Raw genomic sequence first — 24,401 nt, 5'->3', positions numbered from 1 at the left:
TCTAGAAACTCCCTCCACCATTGCAGATCAACAACTCCCCAAGATACCTACATCTCACAGTCTTAGAGAACGGCATAGGGCATTGAAAGGTTTATTGACTTGTCCATCGTCACATAGCTAATATATGTCAGAAGTATTAAAACTTGCAGTATTTTGAGGGGAAATAAGGGGGGCGTTTAACAGTTATCCCAGAAGAAAAAACCCAAATTCTGGATGTATTCCTGTACTTTAGTCATATAATCTAAGCCATTCACCATAAAGTGACCTGCCTCTTCTAAATATACCAAAAAACAAATAAATGACAGATTCTCTTTAAAATATCCATTTCTGAATGAAGTGATTAGTAATAATTTGGTCCTAATTACTCAAAAGGTTTAAACTTCATGACTCGGTAGCAAGTCACTTATCCTTTTAAAAATTAGATTGATCTTGACATTTCTTGGTTCTAAGGCTCACATCCTCCTTCATTGAATTTCTAGTTTGCTGAAGAGTTACTGAAAATATGTTCGCTAAGGAACTGGTTCATGAGAACTTTGTGGGAAGAAAAGCTAAGAGGTTGAGTCATCCCATCTGTTGTTTTATATAACTCGGATGCAATTTAACATTTGCCTCTGTAAACCCACTGCATGGTTCTCTACTCCCATTAATAAATACTGTATGAACAAAAAATGGTATGCTAAGAGAAAAAATAGTCACAAAAGATCCACTTACTTTGATCCTTTTCTTTCAAGGCACACGTTCTAGAATGCTCTTACCTGTACTTCCAATTTGTCTTTTAACTGGTCTCCCTGCTTTTAGTGTCTTCCCTTTCCAATCCATCTTTTGTATGGCTATCAAAATCATGCTCTAATGCCCATGTCAGACTGGTCTACTTCTCTGCTCAACAACTTTCAATGGCTCCCTATTCACTATAAATAAGACAGCCTGGACTTTAAAGTCCCCAAGAATCTGGCTCCAACCTACCTTATGTCAGACTGTTCCCCTTAATGCAATACTCTAACCAAATGTACTTCCCCCCATCTTGCTTGTGCTATCTCCATAATTTCATGAGGGCTTATACCCATCCTTAGAACATCCTATTCTCATGGTTGATCCTTCCCTTCATTCAAGGTCTGGCTCAGGTACCCAACCACTTAGCTGAAAGCGGCTTCTCCTTCCTCAGATTAGAAGAAGTATCAAACACTCAACCAGCATGTTGTGGCCTGCAGTGCTCCTGAGTGTTACCAACCGGGTTAAAGTGTAACTGGGAAATATTTAACAAAATAAAATAGAACGGATAATGTCAATGTGTGGTTTTCTAAGTCAAAATGCAGCCCTTGGGGACCCTGTGGTTTGGTGGCCTTGTTTCTATTGGAGTATGCTACCATTGGCCTAGAGTACTTTATTTTTTTGTTGCTGTTGAGGCGTTTTTCAGTCATGTCTGACTCTTCATGACCCCATTTGGGGTTTTCTTGGCAGAGGTACTAGAATGGTTTGCCATTTCCGTCTCCAGCTCATTTTACAGACCAGGAAACCAAGGCAAACAGGGTTGAGTGACTTGCCGAGGGTTACACAGTTAGTGTATGTTGAGGCCAGATTTGAACTCAGGAAGATGAGTCTTCCTGACTCCAGGGCTGGTACTCTATCCACTGCCCCACCTAGCTGTGCAGAGTACAGAAGAAAGAGAGGCAATTATACCCCCCCCCCAAAAAAAAGATTTCAGTAATAATATTATTTTTATTGGTCTCTCAGTCTTACATAGAAGTAGCCATTCCCAGACCCAATCTCACTTCTGATGGGCATGGGAGCTTTGACAAGCCCTATTTACAACATGGTCTAGTTTTCTCCTCCAAAGGCAGCCTAGTGGCCCTTCTACTTCCCAGGGCTCACCATAATGGTGCCAGACTCAGTGTGAGCAGCTGATTAACTTAAGACCATTGCAGCTCAGAACTTCCAAGCTCAAGCATCCACTAGTCTCATCCTCTCCAGTAGTACATTTAAAAATGTACAAGAAAACTTAAAGCTTGCCTATTGTTTGCATATGCACATGAAGCCACAGTATTTAATATACTAGAAAAACAATAACAGTGACTACCATTTATAAAGTGCTATAAGGTTTTAACATCTCATACTTTACATGCACTATATTTACTCCCACTATTGAATGCAAGCTCACTGAGGACAGAGATTTTTTTTTTAATCTTGTCTGGTACTTGGTAGGTCCTGAACAAATTGCTTATACATCAATTAGTGAAGTCCTTTAGATCTTTTATCTTCCTTATCCTCACAACAATCTCAAGAAATAGGTGCTATCATTATCCCAATTTGCAAATAGGGAAACTGAGACTCAGAGAGATTTAATATGATAGACTTTTCCAGGGTCACGCAGCTAGTAAGTATCAGAAGTGAGCTTTGAGCTTACGTCTTCTTGACTCCGAGTCAGTGATGTCTCCATTATGACACTCTACCTTGGGAGAATTCTTGTGGGAATAAGAGATAGGGGAACACATCTCATTCGGCACTAAGACTGACCAACCATTATCATAGCAGCGATTTGGTACATTTCTACAGCATCTGAATTTCCATGGCTACTTCAAGTCAATGAAGAAAAGTCCCAACTTCCAATAAACTCTTATCAAGAAATCAAGGGAAACCCCAGCATATCATAGAGCTTGTGAATTAAAATAGGTCAAAGGGAGCTCAATTTCTCAGCCCCAGGATTGCCAGACTCTATAAAAGTCAGGAAGATGCTTCTTAGGTTTGGACCCCAAAACTCATAACTCTCCGCAGCTGGAAAAATGTTCAGCACATTTAGAGTGGGAAGAGATAAGAGGAAAAGGGTATAAAAATAGAAAGCTCCTCTAACAGGTGTCACTTAGAAGGTCAGCATGAATTCAGCCAAGAAGTGATGTATATCACACACATTCACTTAGTCTGCTCCATTCAAAGAATATTCCAGGGGCAGCAAATGACCATGGCAACAGATGCAACAGTGGGGGTAGGGAAGAAAAGAGAAGAAAAAGGGAGGGGAGAGACAATGAGAGAGACAGAGAAAGCGACAGAGAGAGAGACAGAGAGAGAGAAGAGGATAGAGGAGAGAGAAGGGGGAAGGGAAGGGAAGGGAAGGGAAGGGAAGGGAAGGGAAGGGAAGGGAAGGGAAGGGAAGGGAAGGGAAGGGAAGGGAAGGGAAGGGAAGGGAAGGGAAGGGAAGGGAAGGGAAGGGAAGGGAAGGGAAGGGAAGGGAAGGGAAGGGAAGGGAAGGGAAGGGAAGGGAAGGGAAGGGAAGGGAAGGGAAGGGAAGGGAAGGGAAGGGAAACTTCACTCCGTCCTCCAGAATCATCAAAATCCAGTGACAAGACAAACATCAAGAGGACTGGCAATGGTCCCAATGATAGAGAGAAAGGTTACTGGGCAGAAGTGATAACTTAAGCTAAGGTGTGGGGGGAGGGAAAACAGAAGTACTACTTGATAATAGTATATAATATATAATAATATATATAATATATATAAGTATATAATATAGTACATAAAAGTTTAGAGTATATACTTTTATAGATAGTATATAAAAGTACATACTACAGTACACAAAACTATATAGAATACTTTCCTATACATAGTATAGAAAAGTATATAGTATATAATATAGTACATATAAGTATATGCTTTTATGTGTATAGTCTATACAACTACATAGTACATAAAATTATGTTGTACATACTTTCATATATGTGGGATACTAAAGTATGGCATATAAAAGTAATACTAACAGAAGCAGTCTAGCTTGCCAGTTGAAGAGGGAGTAGTGGGAGATAAAAGTGGAAATTTAGGCAGGACCAGAGTATGAACAGCTTTGAATGTCAGTGTAAGGGACTCGACTTTATTTGGTCAAGAATCCGAACGGCATGATCACAGTACAGCTTTATGAAGACTAAAGAGTAGGTTTGAGGACACAGTGACAGGGCACGCGGGAAGACCTTGTGTTCCTCCACTTTCTTCACCAGTAGGATTGTGACTGGTAACTCCCCGGATTATTTGAGCTGTGTAAGAAGCCATGTCAGGGTGTGGGTGGAGGCTGGGAAAGCAAGACTTCAACTATTGGGAAAGAGGAAATAAATAGAGCAGAGGGGAAAGGGGACCTGGCTTTATTCACAGGGGGTGGAGGATGGTGGGGAAGCATCCAGACACAGGAGGAAGGTAAAAAGGGGGCGCTGACCCAAAGGCTGGGGAGAAGGATGCCCCAAGGCATCTCCTCCACTGCCCAGCTGGAATGTGGGTTTGACAGAGCAAAATTCCTCTCAGGCCTGCTAGGCCTTGGTGTTAAGCAGCTCTTCAAGAGGAGGGGATTGAAGAGGGGGAGGCTAAACAAGGATAAACTCATAAGAAATAAAGGGAGAAGGGGAAAGGGAAGCTTATGATCCTATCTGATTCTATGATGGATTACTAGTTTATTTTTTTCTTTGTCATTAACATCTTGAAATTAAACCATTCCTGGGGCAGCTAGGTGGCGCAGTGGATAGAGCACCGGCCCTGGAGTCAGGAGGACCTGAGTTCAAATCCGGCCTCAAACACTTGACACTTACTAGCTGTGTGACCCTGGGCAAGTCACTTAATCCCAATTGCCTTACCAAAAAAACCAAAACCAAAACAAACAAACAAACAAAAAAAACCAAGAATGAAATCAAACCATTCCTGACTTGATTGTCAATGTTTGCTTTTTAGACTTTTTTGAGGCTGGGCCTCCCTATCTCACCTAAGATGAAAGTACAAGGACCACTCATGGGGCCAGTCCTACTATTGAGTGACAAAGGCATTCTGGCCTACTCTGTTTCTGACTCCCAGGGGCTTACCATATTGGTGAAGGACTTATTGAAGACACCCAACTGGCTTTAAATGACTGAAACTCAGAACTCCTGAGGTCAAGCAATCCACTATCCTTGGCCTCTCCAACAGAGAGGATTAGAGGTGTGAGCCACCATACTAGATGATTATCACCCTTAATCCGGGAAGAGATACAGCCTATTCACCAGAGCTTTATCACAGCATGGAAGGCACCCTCGGTTCTTGAAAGCTAACCCAGCTTCTAATGTGCTAGAAATGCTCTGAGTACAAGTCCCAGCAACATAGATGAGCCCAGCTAAATAGAGATCAGCTCAGCCACGCACATTTCGCCATGAAGGATGAATTCTTTGGCCACGGTATAACCCATGAAATAGTGAAAAACTCTAAATGTCCCTCTGTTTAGAGCAACCCCCTTTCTGCTTCCATAGGGACAATGGTGGGGTGATGGAAAAGGAGGCACAGCATGCTAAGAAGTGTAGTTTTACAACCATTTGACAACATTAACTTAATTGCCCATACTCCAAATGTGAGATCTTCAATGACCAGAAAAATGATACACCATTGCCACCTAAAGGGAAGGTAAGCAAGCACAGGTAAAGCAGCAAATACCCTCAGGGAGACACAGGAGGCAGCAGGTGTCAAGATGGTCAAATTATCATCTCTGGATGGAGAGAGGAGGAGGGAAGGGATAAGCATTTATATGATGCCTGCTATAAGCGCTTAGCAAATATTATGTCATTTGATCCACACAACAACCTTGAGAAGTAGGTGATGTTATTATCCCATTTTACAGTTGAGGAAACTGAGGTAAACAGGTTATGTGACTTGTCCAGGGTCCCACTGGAACCCAAGTCTTCCTGACCCCAGGCCCCGCTCTCTGTCTACTACGCTGCCTCACTGTCCAACACTCTGAACCCAAGGGCTTCAGGAATAGCAGTGCTCCATCAGCTGATCCCACTTCCAGCCATCCCTGGCAGACATCATCGATGAGGACAATCACTGTGGAGGAGGCACCCAACCTCCTCACCACCACCAAAAGCAAAAGATGACCAGCTGCTCCCAACAGGCAAGAACACCCCAGAGCCCTGGGAGAGGCACCAGCCCCCAGACCATCAGTCCTGCTTCTGGCCCAGCCCTTGCTAGGACATCGTCCAGGAAATAAGGCCCAGCAACTGCTTTAGTGGGTGTTCTGTGGCTACAGCTTGTGAACACCCCCACACACATTCCTCCCCAAAAACTCCTGCTGCCAGTCTTTGGCAGTTATTCAACAATAGAGATAGCTATGTGTTTATCAGCGGAAATGACATTTGGGAAGATGCTCTCCCATCTCCTCTCCTACTGTACCCCAAGGACCATGGGACCATCCCATTTGACCCAAGGAGTTGAAATCTCTGTGTTGTCTCCCCCTATTAGAATGTCGGCCCTCAAAAGCAGAAACTGTCTTTCCTATCGGCCTCCCCAATGCTTATCACAGTGCTTTGCAAGAAGTAAGCATTTATCCACTGCCTTTTCATTTCTTCATTTATACCTGAGGAGCTCACCTATATCCATAGTGACATCTTCTCTATACATGAAATAAGACATGAAAAATTGCAGCTAAATGGAAAGGCAGCTCATGACTCCTTGTAGATGATAATAAGGGGCTGACTTCATCATGTATGAGTCCAAGGGCAACAAAAAATAACATTTCACAGGATGCCTGGTAAACATACCTTGCAATTCTCATGATCACTTATTGGCACTGTGGTGCAATGAAAGGTATTAGACCTACTTAGGGTCAAAAGAGACCTGGATAATAATCCTCTGACACTTAGTAGTTGTGTGTCCATGGGGAAGTTGTCATGAGCCTCTGTTTACACATCTCTAGAACGGGAATATTAATACCCACGGCACCAAATGAATGTCAAGTGAGTAAATTTGTGTATTTATTATAGTACCTAGAGTTTATTCAGTTGTGTCTGACCCTCCATGACTCCATTTGAGGTTTTCTTGGCAAAGATGCTGAAGTGGTTTGCCATTTCCTTCTCCAGATCATTTTACAGATGAGGAAACTGAGGGAAACAGACAATGTTTTCCCCTTGGTCACATAGCTAGTAAATGTCTGAGGCTAGACTGGAACTCAGATCTTCTTGTCTGCAGGCCTGACACTCTATCCACTGAGCCACCTAGCTGCCCTATACTAAAAAAGTATACTAGTTCAGTAACAGACATTGATTTAATATGCAGACTATTAAAAAGTGAAGGCTCCATTTTTTAAACAAAGATATTTCTCAAGACTAGAATAAAAATCAGTATTTCTCCACGGCTAAAATTTACAACAGCAAAAGAAATCTATCAAAGAGCTCTGGATGCATTCTAATTCTGGTGGCAAATTATTCATCTTTTTTATTCACTGCAGTAAATCTGAGTTGAAAAAAAAACATGAAAAAATACAAGAGAAGAAAATTTAATTATGTCCTGAAGAGGGGAAGTAAAGAAAAAAAGATAGTTATAATGTAAATAGACTAAAGAGAAACTTGATGTTCTATAGAACTTAATCTGGCCATCCCTTGTATTCGCCATTCCTTTCCTATTTGCCAGCTTTTTATTAGAGATGGTACTGTTTGCAAAACACATTGAAGATGAAAAGCAGTCTGAGCTAGGCACTGTAGCAGAAAATTATTTTGATAAGAAAGAAAGAAAAAAATACAACAAATGGTCACCTTTTTGTCCTCTATGATTTTCTAACAAAAATCACTTATAATAGGCACATGATAAGTGGCAGATGATTTATCTGGGAATTATAAGAAACACTTTACATTTCACATGAGGAACAAAATTGTTTGTGCTATAACAATAGATCAATTTACTTTTTTAAATATTTGGTTCTTTGGCCATAGCCTCATAACAGCAAGGGGAAATCAGGTGATTTTGTAATGTACTGCTTTTCTACTTCTCTCTATTCCTAAATACTGCATCTGGCTTGTATTTTGGGGGAGCTTTAAGACTCTCAACAACAGTAAGTCTAAAAAATCACATTTTCATATTCCCGGAGATTCAAGAAAGGGATGTAAAAACATGCATCAGATATTGTCTTATTTTAATTTCCTATGTGAACTGTTTTCTTAAATATTAATTTAGGCCACACACCCTCATGCTAACTATTCATTTGGAGATATGGGGTCTGGGAGTGGAGAAGGAATATAGTGTAAAAACATATGATAACCTTTAGATACTCCTAATACCAAATGAAGGGCAGCTAAGTGGATAGAGTGTCAGGCCTGAAGTCAAGAAGGCTTGAGTTCCAATCAAGACTCAGACATTTACCAGCTACATGACCCTAAGCAAGTCACTTAACTCTGTTTGCCTCAGTTTCCTCATCTGCAAAATAAGATGGAGAAGGAAATTGCAAACCACTGGGGTTTTCACTAAAAAAATTTGTATTTTTAATGTACTTCCATAAGATGCAGTGTGGCAAAGTAGATATAAAGCTGGCCTTGCAGGCAATAAGGCCTGGGTTCAAACCCCACCTTTAAGTTTATTAGCTGTTTGACCCTGAACAGCCTTTGCTCAGCCTCTCAGTGTTCAAGGCTCCCTAAAATTGTAAGCTATATGCAGAGAAGGTGCTAACCTGCAATGGTTGAGGGAGTTTCCTCATCCGAGAGCTCCCTATACCAAAGAAATCACAGGTAAAGGCTCTATCTAGCCATACCTATTTACTTTGCTTTATGAGTATGATTTAATTTATAGAATTTCATTATGAGAGCAAAGCTTTGAAATTTAAATTTAAAATTAGTTTAAAATTTGAAAATTTAAATGTAAAATTAGTTTAAAATGTAAAATTAGTTTAAAAATTGAAATTAAATTTAAAATTAGTTTAAAATTTGAAAATTTAAATGTAAAATTAGTTTAAAATTTAGAAATGAGAATTTCAAATTGAAATGGAGAATAATTGACATTAAAAACTTTAAATAGCAAACCAGACACATAAATTCACCACTCCCCCTGCACCCCAAAAAACATATAAAAAAACCTGGGGCCCAGAAACATTGTGATTCGGTCCACACCCCCATGAAAACCTCAAGACCATGATCAGAAGCCAAGAACTGCAGGCTTCCTCTTCATCTGGTCCCTTTACTTGCCTGCATAGATGTTGGCCTTGTTCAGAAGCTCAGTGCATGCGTGCATATCAGCAAAAGCCCGGATTCCTAAACAGTTGATTGGATGAAGCTGGGATTCTAAAAAATCGCAGCAAGTCCTTTTCACATCCTGTAACTGTAACAGACCAGCGGCTGGAAGAAGTACCTGAATACACACACACATACACACACACACACACAAAAATGACTTTTGGTTAGAAAACAAAATAATAATCTATTTTTTTCCTAGAAAAATACAGTTGTTGAGTTCAATTTTCTCATGGATGGCCAAACCACTTGCTTATGACCCGCCTGAATTCTTGAGAATTCAAGGGGGAAAAAATGTAAAAGTGACGCAGGGAGATTTGCCGACCTTCTTCTCATGCTGGCTAATCTCATGTCTGGGCAAGAAAGTCTCTTTCCAGAACTCATTTTTACTTGGTCTTTAAAGACAACCAACCTCCAAAGCCCCTGCCAGCTCTGATTCAACTATAAGAAAGACCATCCTGGATTAGATCATGCCACTCTAATTCAACATCCTCAATGAAATAAAATTATATCTGAAGTTTTAACTGCTTTTTTTGTTTGTTTCTTTGTTTTTGCAGGGTAATGAGGGTTAAGTGACTTGCTCAGGTGTCAAGTGCCTGAGGCCATATTTGAACTCTGGTCCTCTTGAATCCAGGGCTGGTGCTTTATCCACTGTACAACCTAGCTGCCCCCTAACTGCTTTTCTTAAAGTATGTGGATCTGAATTGAAAGGATGGGGATCCAAAAGGCTCTAGATTATGAAACATATTGTAGGGTTTTACAAAATTAAATTAAATGTATGGAAGGATGAGGCCCAGGGGTTAAGATGTTGGGCCTGGAGTCAGGAAGACTCAAATTCCAGAGTTTAAATCTGGCCTCAGACACATTACTAGCTGTGTGAGCCTGGCTGTCACTTCGCCCTGTTTGCCTCAGTTTCCTCATCTGTAAAATGAGTTTGAGAAGAAAATGGCAAACTACTCCAGTATTTTGGCCAAGAAAAACCCAAATGGTTTTTGGAAGAGTCAGACTCCTCATTTAGGACAGGGCCTATACCTGTGACTTCATTTTTACTGAACAACAACAAAAATGGAAGGATGAAGCCAAGCAGGTTAAAACAGTAAAACATTTATAACAATTAGGGCTTTTTAATTAGAGGTAACCTGTGTGAACTAGTAATTGTACATCCCAAAATACAGCATCTGAAACAACATAACAATATTCTTTGAATGGTTTGCAATAGCTGACAGGACTTGAAGTCATTAAGATCTGAGTTCAAATTCCACATCAAAGGGCAGCTAGGTGGCACTGAGGGTAAAGTATCTGCCCTGGATTCAGGAGGACCTGAGTTCAAATCTGGCCTCAGACACTTGCCACTTACTTAGCTGTGTGACCCTGGGCAAGTCACTTAACCCTCATTGCCCCCCAAAAACCCAAAACAAACAAACAAAAACAAAAAGCAAAAACAATATAAATTCCACATCAAAAACTCAACAGCAATGTGACCCCAAGCAAGTTACTTAAGCTCACAGTCCCTTTCAGTTCTAAAAATCTATGATTCTATGAACCTAGGAACTCTGACAAGTCAGTGGCAGAAAATCGATTTGCTTCTAGACTAAGTCATTTAGTATAGATCATCGTTTTAAAAACAAAATGAAAATGAAAGTTTTGGAAAATAACAAATTGTTATTGAACATCTGGTGTTCTCTTTTATAAAAAAATACTCTCTAAAGCAACAAGAAAAAAACATGTCAACTTCAGAATTTTAGATTACATTAGATTGATGTGAAAAGAGTAACAAATCCCATTAGGTTCCTTCATGAACTGAAGCTCATCTATGCCAAGCTGCAACCCACAGACAACATTTAGAGTAAAGGAACAGTGGTTTTGTGTTTATACACACTTGGGATGTCCCAAAAGTCTTAGTGCTGTTTCAAGCTTTAAGGGCTTAAAATTTCACTAAGACTTTGGGGACATATATTTATGTGTGTATGCATGTATGTGTGTATGTATGTGTGCACATACACACATGTGTATGTATGTTTCCAAATCTGTATCATGGATTCTAAATTCAGTAATGAGGTAATCAACTTCCTATAATACTTATGTTTCTTGACATACAAGAAGGCACCTTGTCCTGCTTCTCGGGGGAGGTTTGGTACTATGGGTGTAGGATACTTCATATGTCAGGTTTTTTTCTTTCAAAAAATTATTTTGCTGAACTATGCCCCTTCTCCCCCCCACCCTTGCTGCTTCATTTTTGTTCTTTGTTACAAGGGATTTCCTTCTGGGAGGGCAATGGGAAGAGGAAGACATTGGGAAATGTAAGTGATACGAAAACAAAAGATATAAATTCATTTTTATTTTTATTTTTAAAAATTATGCTTCTTGGCATTTCCCAAACATTCTCTGAAAAACAGTCTATGAGTAGAAACTGTAAGCCTGCATGATAGGAATGAGGTATTGATCCAGGTTCCAGGATGGGGTAGTAATGATTACAACTAAGGGTAAGAGTGAACTTCCAGCTTATCACCCTAACCCCAACCATAGCTCTGAACCATCACAATGGGCTTACATATGTTGAATCTGAGCTGGACAGAGACCATATATTCCAATCTCCTCATTTAGGATAGGGCCTATACTTGTGATTTCACTGATACCCCCCCTTCCCCCCCCCCAAGGTGGTAGAGCAGATAAAGCTCTGAACCTGGAATCAGGAAAACTTGAGTTCCAATCCTGCCTCAGAAACTTACTAGCTATATGACCCTGGACAAGTCACTTAACCTCTGTTTGCCTCAGTTTTCTCTGTAAAATAGAGACAATAGCACCTATCTCCCAGAGTTGTTGTGAGGAACAAATGAGATGATAATTGTAAAGTGCTTAGCATAGCGCCTAGCACATGGTAGGTGCTATATAAATGTTATTATATGATAAAATGGGGATAATAATAAGACTTACCTCCCAGAGCTGTTGTAAGACACAAATAAGATAATAATCATAAAACACTTAGCATAGCACCTAGCACATAGTAGGTGATATATAAATGTTATTATATGATAAAATGGGGATAATATTAGCACCTACCTCCCAGAGCTATTATGAGGAACAAATGAGATAATAGTTGTTATAAAGTGCCTGACACACAGTAGGCACTTAATAGATGTTTATTTCCTTCTTTAATAATGCAGGGTGGTGGCGGGCAGCTAGGTGGCACAGTGGATAAAGCACTGGCCCTGGAGTCAGGAGTACCAGAGTTCAAATCCGGCCTCAGACACTTGACACTTACTAGCTGTGTGACCCTGGGCAAGTCACTTAACCCTCATTGCCCCACCCAAGAAGATAAAAAATTTTTAAAAAATAGATAAATAGATAAATAAATAATGCAGGGTGGCATCATCCCTTCAGTCCACAGTCTTAGAGAATGACCCAGGGCACTGAGGACTTAAATCAGCTGCTAGGGTCCCAGAGCCAATACGATCAAAAGAGAAACATGTCTGGCCTCAGACACTTGACACTTACTAGTTGTGTGACCCTGGGCAAGAAACTTAATCCTCACTACCCCATAAAAAAAAAAAAAGGAGAAACATGAATACTGATCTTCCTGGCTCCCAGTCCAGTGTTCTCTCTACTCAGTCATCAGGCCACAGTGACTTGACCAAGGTCAAACATCTAATTAAGGGAGATGGGGGGAAGGGAGGAATCTCATAGCACACAGGTCTCTTGACTCTCTACTAATTCTACCACACTACTTTTTTTTTTTTTTTTGCAGGGCAGTGGGAGTTAAGTGACTTGCCCAGGGTCACACAGCTAGTAAGTGTCAAGTGTCTGAGGCCGGATTTGAACTCAGGTCCTCCTGAATCCAGGGTCGGGGCTTTATCCACTGCGCCACCTAGCTGCCCCTCCACACTACTTTTAAGAAAGAAAATACTGGAAAATGTGGTATGGTTTTTTTTTTTTACAAGTTTATAATGAAAAGGCATAACAGAAGCAGAAAGTATTATAATTATTACAGCCAAACCATTTTGCTATGTGTAAAACTTGCTTCATTATGTCATGAAAAGGAATCTCGGTGGAAGGATATAATTAGTTGATTATTTTCAAATTGTAGGTTTTTCTTCTATGGTATAATTGGGCACTGAAGCAGCTGTAAAGTAAATTCCAAGGTGCATAATAGTGGAGACATTTAATTCAGCAGGTGCATAAGCCTCAAACTTGAGAAAGCGGCCCTCTAGGTATCATTCCAGCCCCATGCAATTGCACAAATGAGGCTCATTTTCCATCTAATCAAGGGGCGGACATTTAGTTAGAGGCAGCATGGCTGAGTACACGCACAGTCCCAGCCTTACCTACCCTAGATTCCCTCACAGACAAACAGAGCAGTGCATGGGATTCTCCGGGCCTCTTTTGACTCTCTCACCCTAGTGCACCCTAAGGAATCTCCCCCTTTTCTACTACTCACCACCCCTAGCCCCATCTCCAAGGCCCCTGCTTCTCAGAGGTAGGAGGCCCAAAGGGGTGGAGAAAAAGAATGGGGCTGCTATGTGCTTGCTGGTCCTGGCTCAAAACCCTGCTGCCATTCTATACCCTCCCAGACCCTTTTTACCAAGGGTCAGCTGTAGGAAGGAAGGAGACTCTCCTGCCTACCTCTCTTCAGAAGCCTCAATGGCTCCCCACTGCTTCAAGGATAAAACAACTCCTCTGTTTGGCATTTAAAGAGCACATCATGGCCTTGCATGAACTGATGCTGAGTGAGATGAGTAGAACCAGGAGAACACTGTACACAGAATCAACAACACTCTGTGTTGTTCAACTGTGATAGACTTGACTCTTCTCAGCAATACAATGGTCCAAGATAGTTCCAAAGGACCTATGAAGGAAAATGCTCTCCAAGTCCAGAAAAAAAGAACTGTGGAATCTGGATGCAAATTGAACTATACTATTTCTCTCTGTTTTTCTTTTTTTTGAGGTTTTTTCCTTTTTGCTCTGATTCTTCTTTCACAACATGACTAATGCATAAATATGTTTAATGTGATTTTACAAATATAGCCTATATCTGATTGCTTTCTGTCTTGGGGAGAGGGGAGGGACAGGAGGGAAGAAGAAAAATTTGAAACTAGAAATCTTATAAAAACAAATGTTGAAAACTATCTCTACATCTAACTGGAAAATAATAAAATATTTTTATAAGGGGAAAAGCCCCTCATAATCTGGCTCTGGTCTATCTTTCCAACCAAAATGATTTTGATATGATTCAGCCTGCCCCATCTATGATGTTCCACGTACAGCCTCCATATTCACACCTAGAAGATCCTTTCTCCTCCAGTGCTATCTCTCAGAATCCCTAATCCCCTACTACACTCAGCTCAAGCATCATCTACCTGAGGCCTTTCCTGATCCCTATTTTCCCAAAGAAATAGTGGTCAAATGGGGCAGCTAGGTGGTGCAGTGGATAGAGCACCAGCCCTGGATTCAGGAGGACCTGAGTTCAAATCTGGCCTCAGGCACTTAACACTTACTAGCTGTGTGACCCTAGGCAAGTTACTTAACCCCCATTGCCTCACCAAAAAAAAAAAAAAGAGTGGTCAAATATCATAGTTAGTTTCTATAGTAATATATTTCAAGGTCACAGAATTGAGAACTAGAAGAGATTTGGAAAAGATCTAGCCATTTTACAGATAAGAAAAGCAAGGCCAAGGGAGTAGAGTACCTTAGTCCATTGTGTTCAATTCTGGAAGGATCTGAGCATCAGTGAGTGTGGTCAGTCCTAAATTACATAGCTTAGACTCTCGATGGTACAGAGTATCATGATACAAAGTGCTTTTGTACACAATAATCCAAGGAAGCAGGCAGTGCAAGAGTCATCATGTCTATTTTATAGATAAGGAAAGTGGGGCTCTGGTCATATAGCCATCAGGTATAAGAACCAAGGCTATTATTAAGCTAAATTTATAGATAAGGAAACTGAGACAGACAAAATTTAGTGACTTAGTCAGGGTTACACAGCTAGTAAGTGTCTGAGGAATGATTTGAATTCAGGTCTTCCTGACTTACATAGAACAATTCTACCGTAAGTTATATTCCTTGAGGCTGACATAAATTCTTGAGTTAAAAACCTTGTAATCATTTAATAGCAAGGTAGGTATTTTCAAAGTGCAAAATGGCCTGCGACTATAGCCAAATATTCACTAAATGTTTTGGTCATAACTTTAAAATATAAACAATTTACATTTGTATGGCAGTGATTTAATAAACTGAGGTATGTCTACTGATTATTTTTGAGGTAGGCTTGTAGGATTTGAATGAAAAGTTCAATTCAATTCAACAAACATGTTCCAGGTACCAAAGGTACAAAAAGAAAACAATCTTTGCCCTCTGGAAGTTTATTTTCTACTGAAGAATCATGGCTCTGGTCTTAACTTAAAAAAAAAATCTAGTTATCTTTACTTTAAAAATGTTAAATATAAATGGGGAAACATTGCAAGAGATAATCCTCAGTCCAGTCATCTGTCCAGAAATGCGGTTCAATAGCTAGTAACAGATACCAAAGGAAAGCTAACAGAATCTCTTGCAGCAGAGATCTTGTATGCACAGCTTGCCTTTCAATAAAAAGAAAAATAGAATCAAGATAAACATCTTTAATAGTGGGTGGATGGCATTTGAAAAGACTAAAAATAAATTTCAATAACCAGAGCAGACAAAAGCAAGAAAACAATGGCTTCATATTTCACTTAGGAAAGCTGCACACCTATGGGAGAATTCACCTCATCTGCCCTGGACTAAGGCTGACTGAAAGTGCTCTGGACCCGGGAGGAAGGGGAATCCAACAGAAGGAATGTCTCTGGATAAAGGTTTTAGTTTTAGTTTAAAAAAAATCTCAACTGTAGCTAATTCTTAGTTTTAAATCCAATTATTCTTTTATCCAATAATAAGCCACTAGGAAATGCAAATGGAGAATAATTTAAGGACAGTAGTTTTAAAAAACAACAACAACATACATTTAACTGTACATTCAAGTTAATTAGAAGCTGCCCACACTTGTCTGCAGTTCAGCAGACTCTTCTTCTAAAAGAAAGAGCTGTTTCTTAGTATTAAAAAAAAGACTATATATTTTTCTGCAGGAAGACTAACTAAAAACACCTAAGTACAAAGAACTGTATTGGACAAAGGAGTCTGGGAGTGGGGGTGGGGGAGATAAGATGAGGAGGAATGAAAAAGCACTGTGCTATAGTAAATTTTCTATGGTTTATACCTGTCATTTATGGTCCAGGAATGGGGGAGTCATATTAAGCAGATATTCTCATTAATAGAGAGGTATCCTGTCTCCTTCTGTCATTCCCTGTCAACTTTCACTTTTTCTGCCCCTACTCTGTATTTAATAAGAGCTTCTCCATCACCACCTCATCTTTTCTACCTCCTTTGGGTTTCTCTCTGTTTATCTATAAGACTCTGAAACATGCTAGGGCCTGGAGGTAACCTTACCTGGGTCCATCAAACAGAACCCTTTGTGTTCTCTATCTATTACCTCTTTAGTCTGTATGTATTTTGCATTTACATATCTGGGTATGTACTGATTCACCCCAACAGAGGAGACTGTAAGCTCCTTGAAGGCAGGAGCTATCTTATTTCTGTCCCTATATATTTAGTGGTTGGCATGGTAATCAATCAATCAATAGACATTTATTAAGTGCCTATTATGTGCCAAGAAGTGCACTAAGCACTGGGGATACAAAAGGAGGTAAAAGGCAGTTCCTGCCCTCAAGGAGCTTATAGTTTAATGGGGGAGACAATGTATAAACTATATACAAAGCAAGCTATATACAGGAGAAATAGGAAAGAAGTAAATTAACAGAGGAAAGGCACTGGAATTGAGAGGGGTTGGGGAAAGATTAGAGTAAAACAAACAAACAAACAAACAAAAAAGGAATTCCACCTGGAACTTAAAAGAAGCCAGGGGGGTCAGTAAGCAGACTTGAGGAAAGGAGAGTATTCCAGGCAGGAGGGATCACTAGAGAAAATGCCCACAGCAGAAAGATTCAGTGTCTTGTTCATAGACTAGTCAAAAAAAATACAGTAAATTTAATAAATAATAATAATAATACTTATACAGTGCTTACTATGTGTCAGGCACTGGGTTAAGTATTAACTCATGTGATCCTTACAAGGTGCTATTATTATTCCTATTTTATGGATGAGGAGACTGTGGCAAACAGAGGTTAAGTAACTTGCCCAGCATCACACAGCTAGTAAGTATCTGAGGGTGGATCTGAACTCAGCTTTTTCTGATTCCAGGCCACTTAGCTGCCCTACTTTATCAATGCATGTTGAATAATGAAGTTCTGCAGTAGGTGGGTGGATGGACTGGCAAATTGACTATTTTTTTAAGTGTCAAAAGAAAGAGTTAATTTCTTAATTTCTATTCTTAAGCACAAGTATTCCAGATTGAATTCTGTGACTAAGTCAAGAAATCAACAAGCTTAACATATGCCAGACAAGTTCGTTTCCCAAAGTGTGTCTGATCTCAGTTCTTTAGAAGAAAGGAATAGTATATTAATGTTATAACTTTGATCTCAGGAAGCTTTTATTTCTATGACAATGTTACGGTGTTGGGGTAGGGGGGAAGGGAGGGTCTGGACCCACGGTTACCCTGGTGTAGAAAACTTCCCTGATGTAAGGTGACAACTCATTTGTAACCTCTAATCTCTTATAGCATCGCCAGATTCCCTGAGAGGTTTAAGTGCCTTGCTTATGGTCACATACAGTAATATAATTAACTCAGTTATCCAGCATTCTAGGGGGAATCAAGTAGCCTGGTGAGAGCTAAAAGATGGAGACTATGAGGGATGCACCCATTGTACCCCAGCTTGTTTAAAAAGACCCAGAGCACCATAGGTCATTGGGGAGATGTTCTATGGAAGATTTCCAGGATGCCATGAACAAACAAACAAACAAACAAACAACAACAAAAAAAAGGACATGATGAGGAAACATGAATGAGTTGGGATCTACACTCTGCACAACGATAAGATAACAGATATAGAGTACATTACTTTAAATTGTCTATCAATCCATGCTTGGTGTAAACTTGACAGTCATAATACCTGAGCTGAATCCTGGTTTTGCTACTCTTCACCTGTGCAACTGTGAACAAGTCACTTAATTTCTCTGGGGCTCAGTTTCCCCAAGTCACAGCAAAAATTCCACCTTCTATAAGAAGCCTTTCGAAATCCCCCTTAATTCTAGTGCCTTCCCTCTGTTAATTAATTCCAGGTGATCCCATACATAACTTACTTGTACATAGTTGTTTGCAAGGTGTCACCCCCTTTAAAACATAAGCCCCGGGGGCCACTAGGTGGTGCAGTGTATAAAGCACTGGTCCTGGACTCAGGAGGACCTGAATTCAAAAATTTGGCCTCAGACACTTGACACTTACTAGCTGTGTGACCCTGGACAAGTCACTTAATCCTCACTGCCCTACCAAAAAAACCCAGAAAGACAAACAACAACAACAACAACAAAAAACAAAAAACAAAAAACAAAAAACACATAAATTCTGGGGACAGCTAGGTGGCATAGTGGATAAAGCACTAGCCCTGGATTCAGGAGGACCTGAGTTCAAATCCAACCTCAGGCACTTGACACCAGCTGTGTGACCCTGGGCAAGTCACTTAACCCTCACTGCTCTGCCCCCCCCCAACTAAATAAAATTAAAAAAAACTACACAAACCACACAAACTCTTCAAGGCCTGGGACTGTCTTTTGTCTTTCACTATATCCCTACTTAGCACAGTGCCTGGCCCATAGTAGGTGCTTAATAATACTGACTGACTGAGGGGACTGAATATCCCTACCATCTCTAAATTTGGGGGCAACACTTTCCCCAGCAGGATTTTTGTATAAAATGTTGTACATTCCTTGGACAGTCATTAAGTAAGGAATACCTTAGTCTTTGTGTTGATAATAGCGACCTTGAGGCAATTTTAGGAATCCAAAGTACCTTGAAGAAGCAATAGTTCAAATTCTGCCTCAGACACTTACTATACTACCTATATGACCCTATTAGGTTACTTGAACCTATTTGCCTTAGTTTCCTCATCTTTAATATGAGCTGGAGAAAGAAATGGCAAACCACTTCAGTATCTTTGCCAAGAGAACCTCAAACGAGGTCACAAAGTCGGACATGACTGAAAACAACTGAACAAAAGTAAACACTGCTCATAATGCCTTAGGAGGTAGTAGATTCCATGCCACTAGGGGTCTTCATGTTGAGGTTGGGTAACCACTTATCTGCGATGTAGAAAGTATTCTTGTTTACCTATAGATTGAATATGGTGGCCTTCCAATTGGGATTGTGGAAGCCTCTGATTCATTTGTTACAGTTTTGGTTAACATTCATAATACTACTTCTAAATAGCAAGAGAAAGAAAAGGAGCAAAAGACTCATGAGTGAGTGACTGATTAAATTTAACGCCAATACCATCCTTTGTAAAAGAGACAAGAAGTCCAGAATAGCTTTTTATCTTAACTGGTGGCTACTTCCAAATCAGGAAGACACATCCCCGCCTGGAGTATTTTAGTCTAGGAAAAAGAATTATGGGGACGCCTCATGTAAGGAACAAAGGGAAAAGGAAGCGGACCACTGCATAGTCAGGGAGAGTAGAATGTTAGGCGTGGAAGGCATTTATTTCAGTGAAACAGCTAGCGTTCGTAAGATATTCTCACACCAGCTGCACATTTCAAAGTAAGATGATTTCACCCTACTGCACATTGTTTGACAAGCCAAATTACATGCAACATGTTTTGTTTTGGCAAGTATACTCCTTCTGCCTGGCTATTAGGTGGCTGTGGTTTATTTTCAGCTTGGGCATTTACCCCATTGGGGAAAAGGAAAATATTTTAAATCAACAGACTCTTAAAATCCAGAGCAGTCCGTTCTTCTCTTACTAGAAGAAACTACTGAAGAGCCAAATATCTCTCTCCAGGAAGAAATGTATTAGTATACCTATGGTGCAGGAAGAAGCATGGTGTGGTGGGCAGAGAGCCTACTTCAAGTCTGGAAGCCAGGAAGACCTGGGTGCATGTCTTGTCTCTGACATATACTGGCTGCTCCAGAAAACTTTCTAAGACCAAAATAAGATACAGAAAGGGAAAGCAGGATAGGTAGAGATAGTTTCCTCACTTGGAAGTTACCTATACCAATGAAATCGCAGTGCTAACCACTATCCTTAGTCTGCATTACTGAATGCAGTACTGGGGTCAGGAGCCCTTTGTTCAGATTCTGCCGATGAGGAGGATGAGGATGATGGAGATGACAATGAGGGTGATGGTGGTGATTAATTATGACCCAGGCAAGTGGATTAACCTTTAGGTGCCTCAAGGAATTCAATTTTCTGGAACTTATCTAGGAAACAGCTAGCTAAGTCACAATCTTCATTGATGAAATCACAGTGACTGCATGGAATCACAGAGCTGTAGACTCTCTCTTATAGATTTAATTATAAGCTTGAAGCAGGTGACTCCCAGTTCTATATATTCAGCCCTAGTCTCTCCCGAATTTTAGTCTTATATCACCAACTGCCTACTGGACATTTCAAATGGGATGCCCTAGAGACATCTCAAAATCATCATGTTTGAAACTGACTTCATTATCTTTGCCCCCAGACCCGCCCTTCTTCCAAATTTTCTCTATTTTGGTAGAAGACACAACTATTCTTCTAGACTCCCAAGTGTGTAATCTCAATGTTACCTTTGATCTCTCACTCTCTATAATTCCATATATCTGATCAGTTGCCAAAGTTTGCCCTTCCTACATTCATCTATATCATATCTGACCACTTTTCTCTACTAAATACAATCAACACCTTAATCTAAAGCCATGTCCTCTTCCCACTTTTGTCCACACTCCACGATGCTGCCCAAATAATTTTCCTTAAATGGAGATCTGATCAGGTCAATCTCCTACTCAACCTCAATGGCTCTAGAATAATATACCCTCAAGTCTAACTCTTAAGGTTCCTAACACCTCAATCTCAGGTTATCTTTCCAGACTCATTGCAGACCACTCCCCACAAAATGTGATCTGCTTAGATTGGCCAACATTCTTCACCCAGGAGGCTCTGCCTTTGCAATGGAGGTCCCTCATGCCTGAAATGTGTTGTCTTCCTCAACCTCACCTCTTCGTCTATCTTCCTTAAAGACAACTTCTCAAGCGTTACTTTCTATAGGAAACCTTTCCTGATCTCCTCAACTCCTACTGTCCTTGTTCTCAAACAACCTTATATTTATCACTTTGTATGCCTAGAATTTTCTCCTTCCTCATCTCCACCCCCTGCTGGCCTCCTTCAAGACTCAGCTATAATCTCACCTTCTACAAGAAGCCTTTCCCCATCACTCTCTTTTTTTTTTTCTTTTTCAGGGCAATGGGGGTTAAGTGACTTGCCCAAGGTCACATAGCTAGTAAGTGTCAATTGTCTGAGGCCGGATTTGAACTCAGGAACTCCTGAATCCAGGGCCGGTGCTTTATCTACTGTGCCACCTAGCCGCCCACCCCCACCCCCATCATTCTCTTTAAAAAAAAAAATTTTCCCCATCTCTCTCTCTCTCTTTTTTTTTTTTAGTGAGGCAATTGGGGTTAAGTGACTTGCCCAGGGTCACACAGCTAGTAAGTGTTAAGTGTCTGAGGCCGGATTTGAACTCATGTACTCCTGAATCCAGGGCCGGTGCTCTATCCACTGCGCCACCTAGCTGCCCCTTCCCCATCTCTCTTAATACTAGTGTCTTCCTTCTCCAATTTATCCTGTACCTATCAATAATTATCCACTTTGCATCTACTGGACAGACTATTTTAAACTCCAAAAATTGAAATGCCCTTCCCAGGATAAGTTCATCACTTCTAAACTCACCACCATGCTGCTAAGTCAAGCCTTGACTGACACCATCTCCCCATTGGAGGATGGAGTACCAATGCCTTCCTTTATAGAGGGCAGAAACTGGACTTTTGGCTCACTCTACTTTACATCTGCTGCTCTGTCTGTTTTCAACTCTACAAAACAGATGCCCTTGTGCAGGTACCCCACCCTTTCTTACCTCCTTCTGAGTGTTGTTTTCCTCTTTTGGATTATAAGCTCCTTGAAGGCAGGGACTTTTTCTTTTTATTAACTGTATCCCCAACCCTTAGCACAGTGCCTGGCACATAGTAGGCACTTCATAAATATTTATTGGATTAGGTAAAGTATAAATATTTCTTTTGTGTGTGGGGGGGCCGGCAGCAATGGGGGTTAAGTGACTTGCCCAAGGTCACACAGCTAGTAAGTATCAAGTGTCTGAGGCCGGATTTGAACTCAAGTATTCCTGAATCCACGGTTGGTGCTTTATCCACTGTGCCACCTAGCTGCCCCAAGTACAAATATTTCATTAATTTAAATACCATTATGTAGTACTGAAAATCTACACCCTAAAACACCTGCTAATGTAAACGTCAACATCCTTGGGTACCAGGAATAGCCCATTACCTATGAGGAAGAGTATCTGTTCAAAAATCTTGTTCAGAAAAGAGACTACAGTCCAAATGGAAGCAGAAATGCCAGGCTTCATTGAACTTGAAAGTCACCTTTTCAAACTGTATAGAAACCTTTGGCTCGCTTAATGACTACAGAGTGGGCACTGGTAAGTGCTTGCTGAATACTGGATGAGAATATGCCACATGTATCATTTGTCTCTGGTATTCACATTTATAGGAAATGCCCAACTTAAAACCTACTTCCCAGAAGTTTGTCAGATGGTGGTTTTGAACTTAAGACTTCATTTTCTCATAGAAACAGTGATTGGATTCTCAGGTTAGTTTAAAAATCCTATTCAATTCATAATATTGTTGAGCTATAAAAATAATAGTATGGAACTAAGTTTGGGGCTGAAGATTACATGGAGGACAGCAGGGTGAAGGAAGAAATTTGCCCACTCCTTCCCGGATGCAACGGTAGCCCCAGGAAAACTCAGAAGTAAACAAAACTTGACTCTGACATCCATCCATATCCCTCTCTCTACCCTGTTATGGTTGCCAAGGACAGGGATAAGTTAGATTGGCCTGGATAAGAACTGGCTCAAGTCCAAGGATATTCCTAGCTGCTTAAGTCTTTCCTTATTCCACAAGCTGTTAATGCTCCCTAAGTACTTTTTTACTTATTTTATATACTTTTCCCCCTTTCTTTTTCTATTAATTTAAAAAATTATTTTTAGTTTCAAATTCTTTCCTTTCAGGAACAGCTAGGTGGTGCAGTGGATAAAGCACTTGTCCTGGATTCAGGAGAACCTGAGTTTAAATCCAGCCTCAGACACTTGACACTTACTAGCTGTATGACCCTGGGCAAGTCACTTAACCCCCATTACCCTGAAAAAAATATTTCCTTCACTCCTTTCCCCATTCACTGAGCAAGAAATATGACATTCATTGTACATGGTAAGTCATATAAAACATATTTCAACATTAGCCATGTTGGAAAAAAGCAAGAAAAATAAAGAGAATGGAAATAAATATGCTTCAATCTTCACTCAGATTTCATCACTTCTCTGTCTAACTCTGCCACCTGTCAGACTTGTCTGATTAAAAAGGGTACAAGATACTCTGCTGCTAACCACAGAAAGTGAAGGTGACAAGCTCAACCAACTGAAGCTGCTTGGTCTCCTTGAACTCATAGGTCAATGGCCCCTACTAGCACATTGTGGGCCAGTCTACATGCACAAATGGGAAGTATTATGGGATGGTTCCTTGGGAAGCAGAAATAATGATGTGAGATATAAAACAAAGGATAATGATGTTGAGGGTGGGGAAGGGTAAAAAATAAGGGAACCAGGCCTGCTAACAGGCCCAATGCTACTACATGTTGCTAATTGGGACCTATTGTCTTCTTCTGTTCCTAGGCCAAAGAACAGGCTCAATAAATGAAACAATCATCTTCTCCTATGTCTAAACTCCTTTGGAAATCTCAGAACATGATAGGAGGAAGAATGGGCCTAATGTACTAACCCCATACTATATGAAGTTGCTAATTGGAATCAGTCATCCTGAACTGCTCCAAGGCCAAGTAATGAATGGACTCAATGATAAAATGATCATCTAACTTACATCGTGAATCCCAGACCAGGATGGGAGGGGGACTGGGACTAATGGACTCTCTTTTTTTTTCCAAAACTTTATTTCACCGCTTGGTAACAAATACCCTTGACAACCATGATACTACTGGCCAAGTTTTGTAAAATTATTATTTAAACTATCATTAAAAAAATCTCTCAGAATGCCAGTGGGGAGATGATAGAGGGCTGCCTGCCCCTTGGAGGCACAATGAAGCTGTTTGCTTGCACCACTGTCTTTTGCAGTCAAGAAGAGTATCCTAAAAAACCATGAACATCACACAACTTTTCTTTACAAGGGGACAGGAACAGACTCTA

General features: G+C 40.4%; 1 protein-coding gene across 3 annotated transcripts in view; it reads right to left on the bottom strand.

Annotated features, from left to right (window-relative positions):
- Positions 1-24,401, bottom strand: part of KLHL2 (kelch like family member 2) — a 138,737-nt gene that overhangs the window by 43,232 nt on the left and 71,104 nt on the right. For all 3 annotated transcript variants that reach the window (XM_043972572.1, XM_043972573.1, XM_043972570.1), the window contains exon 5: positions 8,940-9,102. In XM_043972572.1, coding sequence (XP_043828507.1) covers positions 8,940-9,102 — 163 coding nt within the window. The remainder of the gene's footprint in view (positions 1-8,939; positions 9,103-24,401) is intronic.

This window comes from Dromiciops gliroides, chromosome 6 (assembly GCF_019393635.1).
Source record: "Dromiciops gliroides isolate mDroGli1 chromosome 6, mDroGli1.pri, whole genome shotgun sequence".
NCBI classification, from domain to species: domain Eukaryota; kingdom Metazoa; phylum Chordata; class Mammalia; order Microbiotheria; family Microbiotheriidae; genus Dromiciops; species Dromiciops gliroides.
This window is presented reverse-complemented; position numbering and strand designations above follow the sequence as displayed.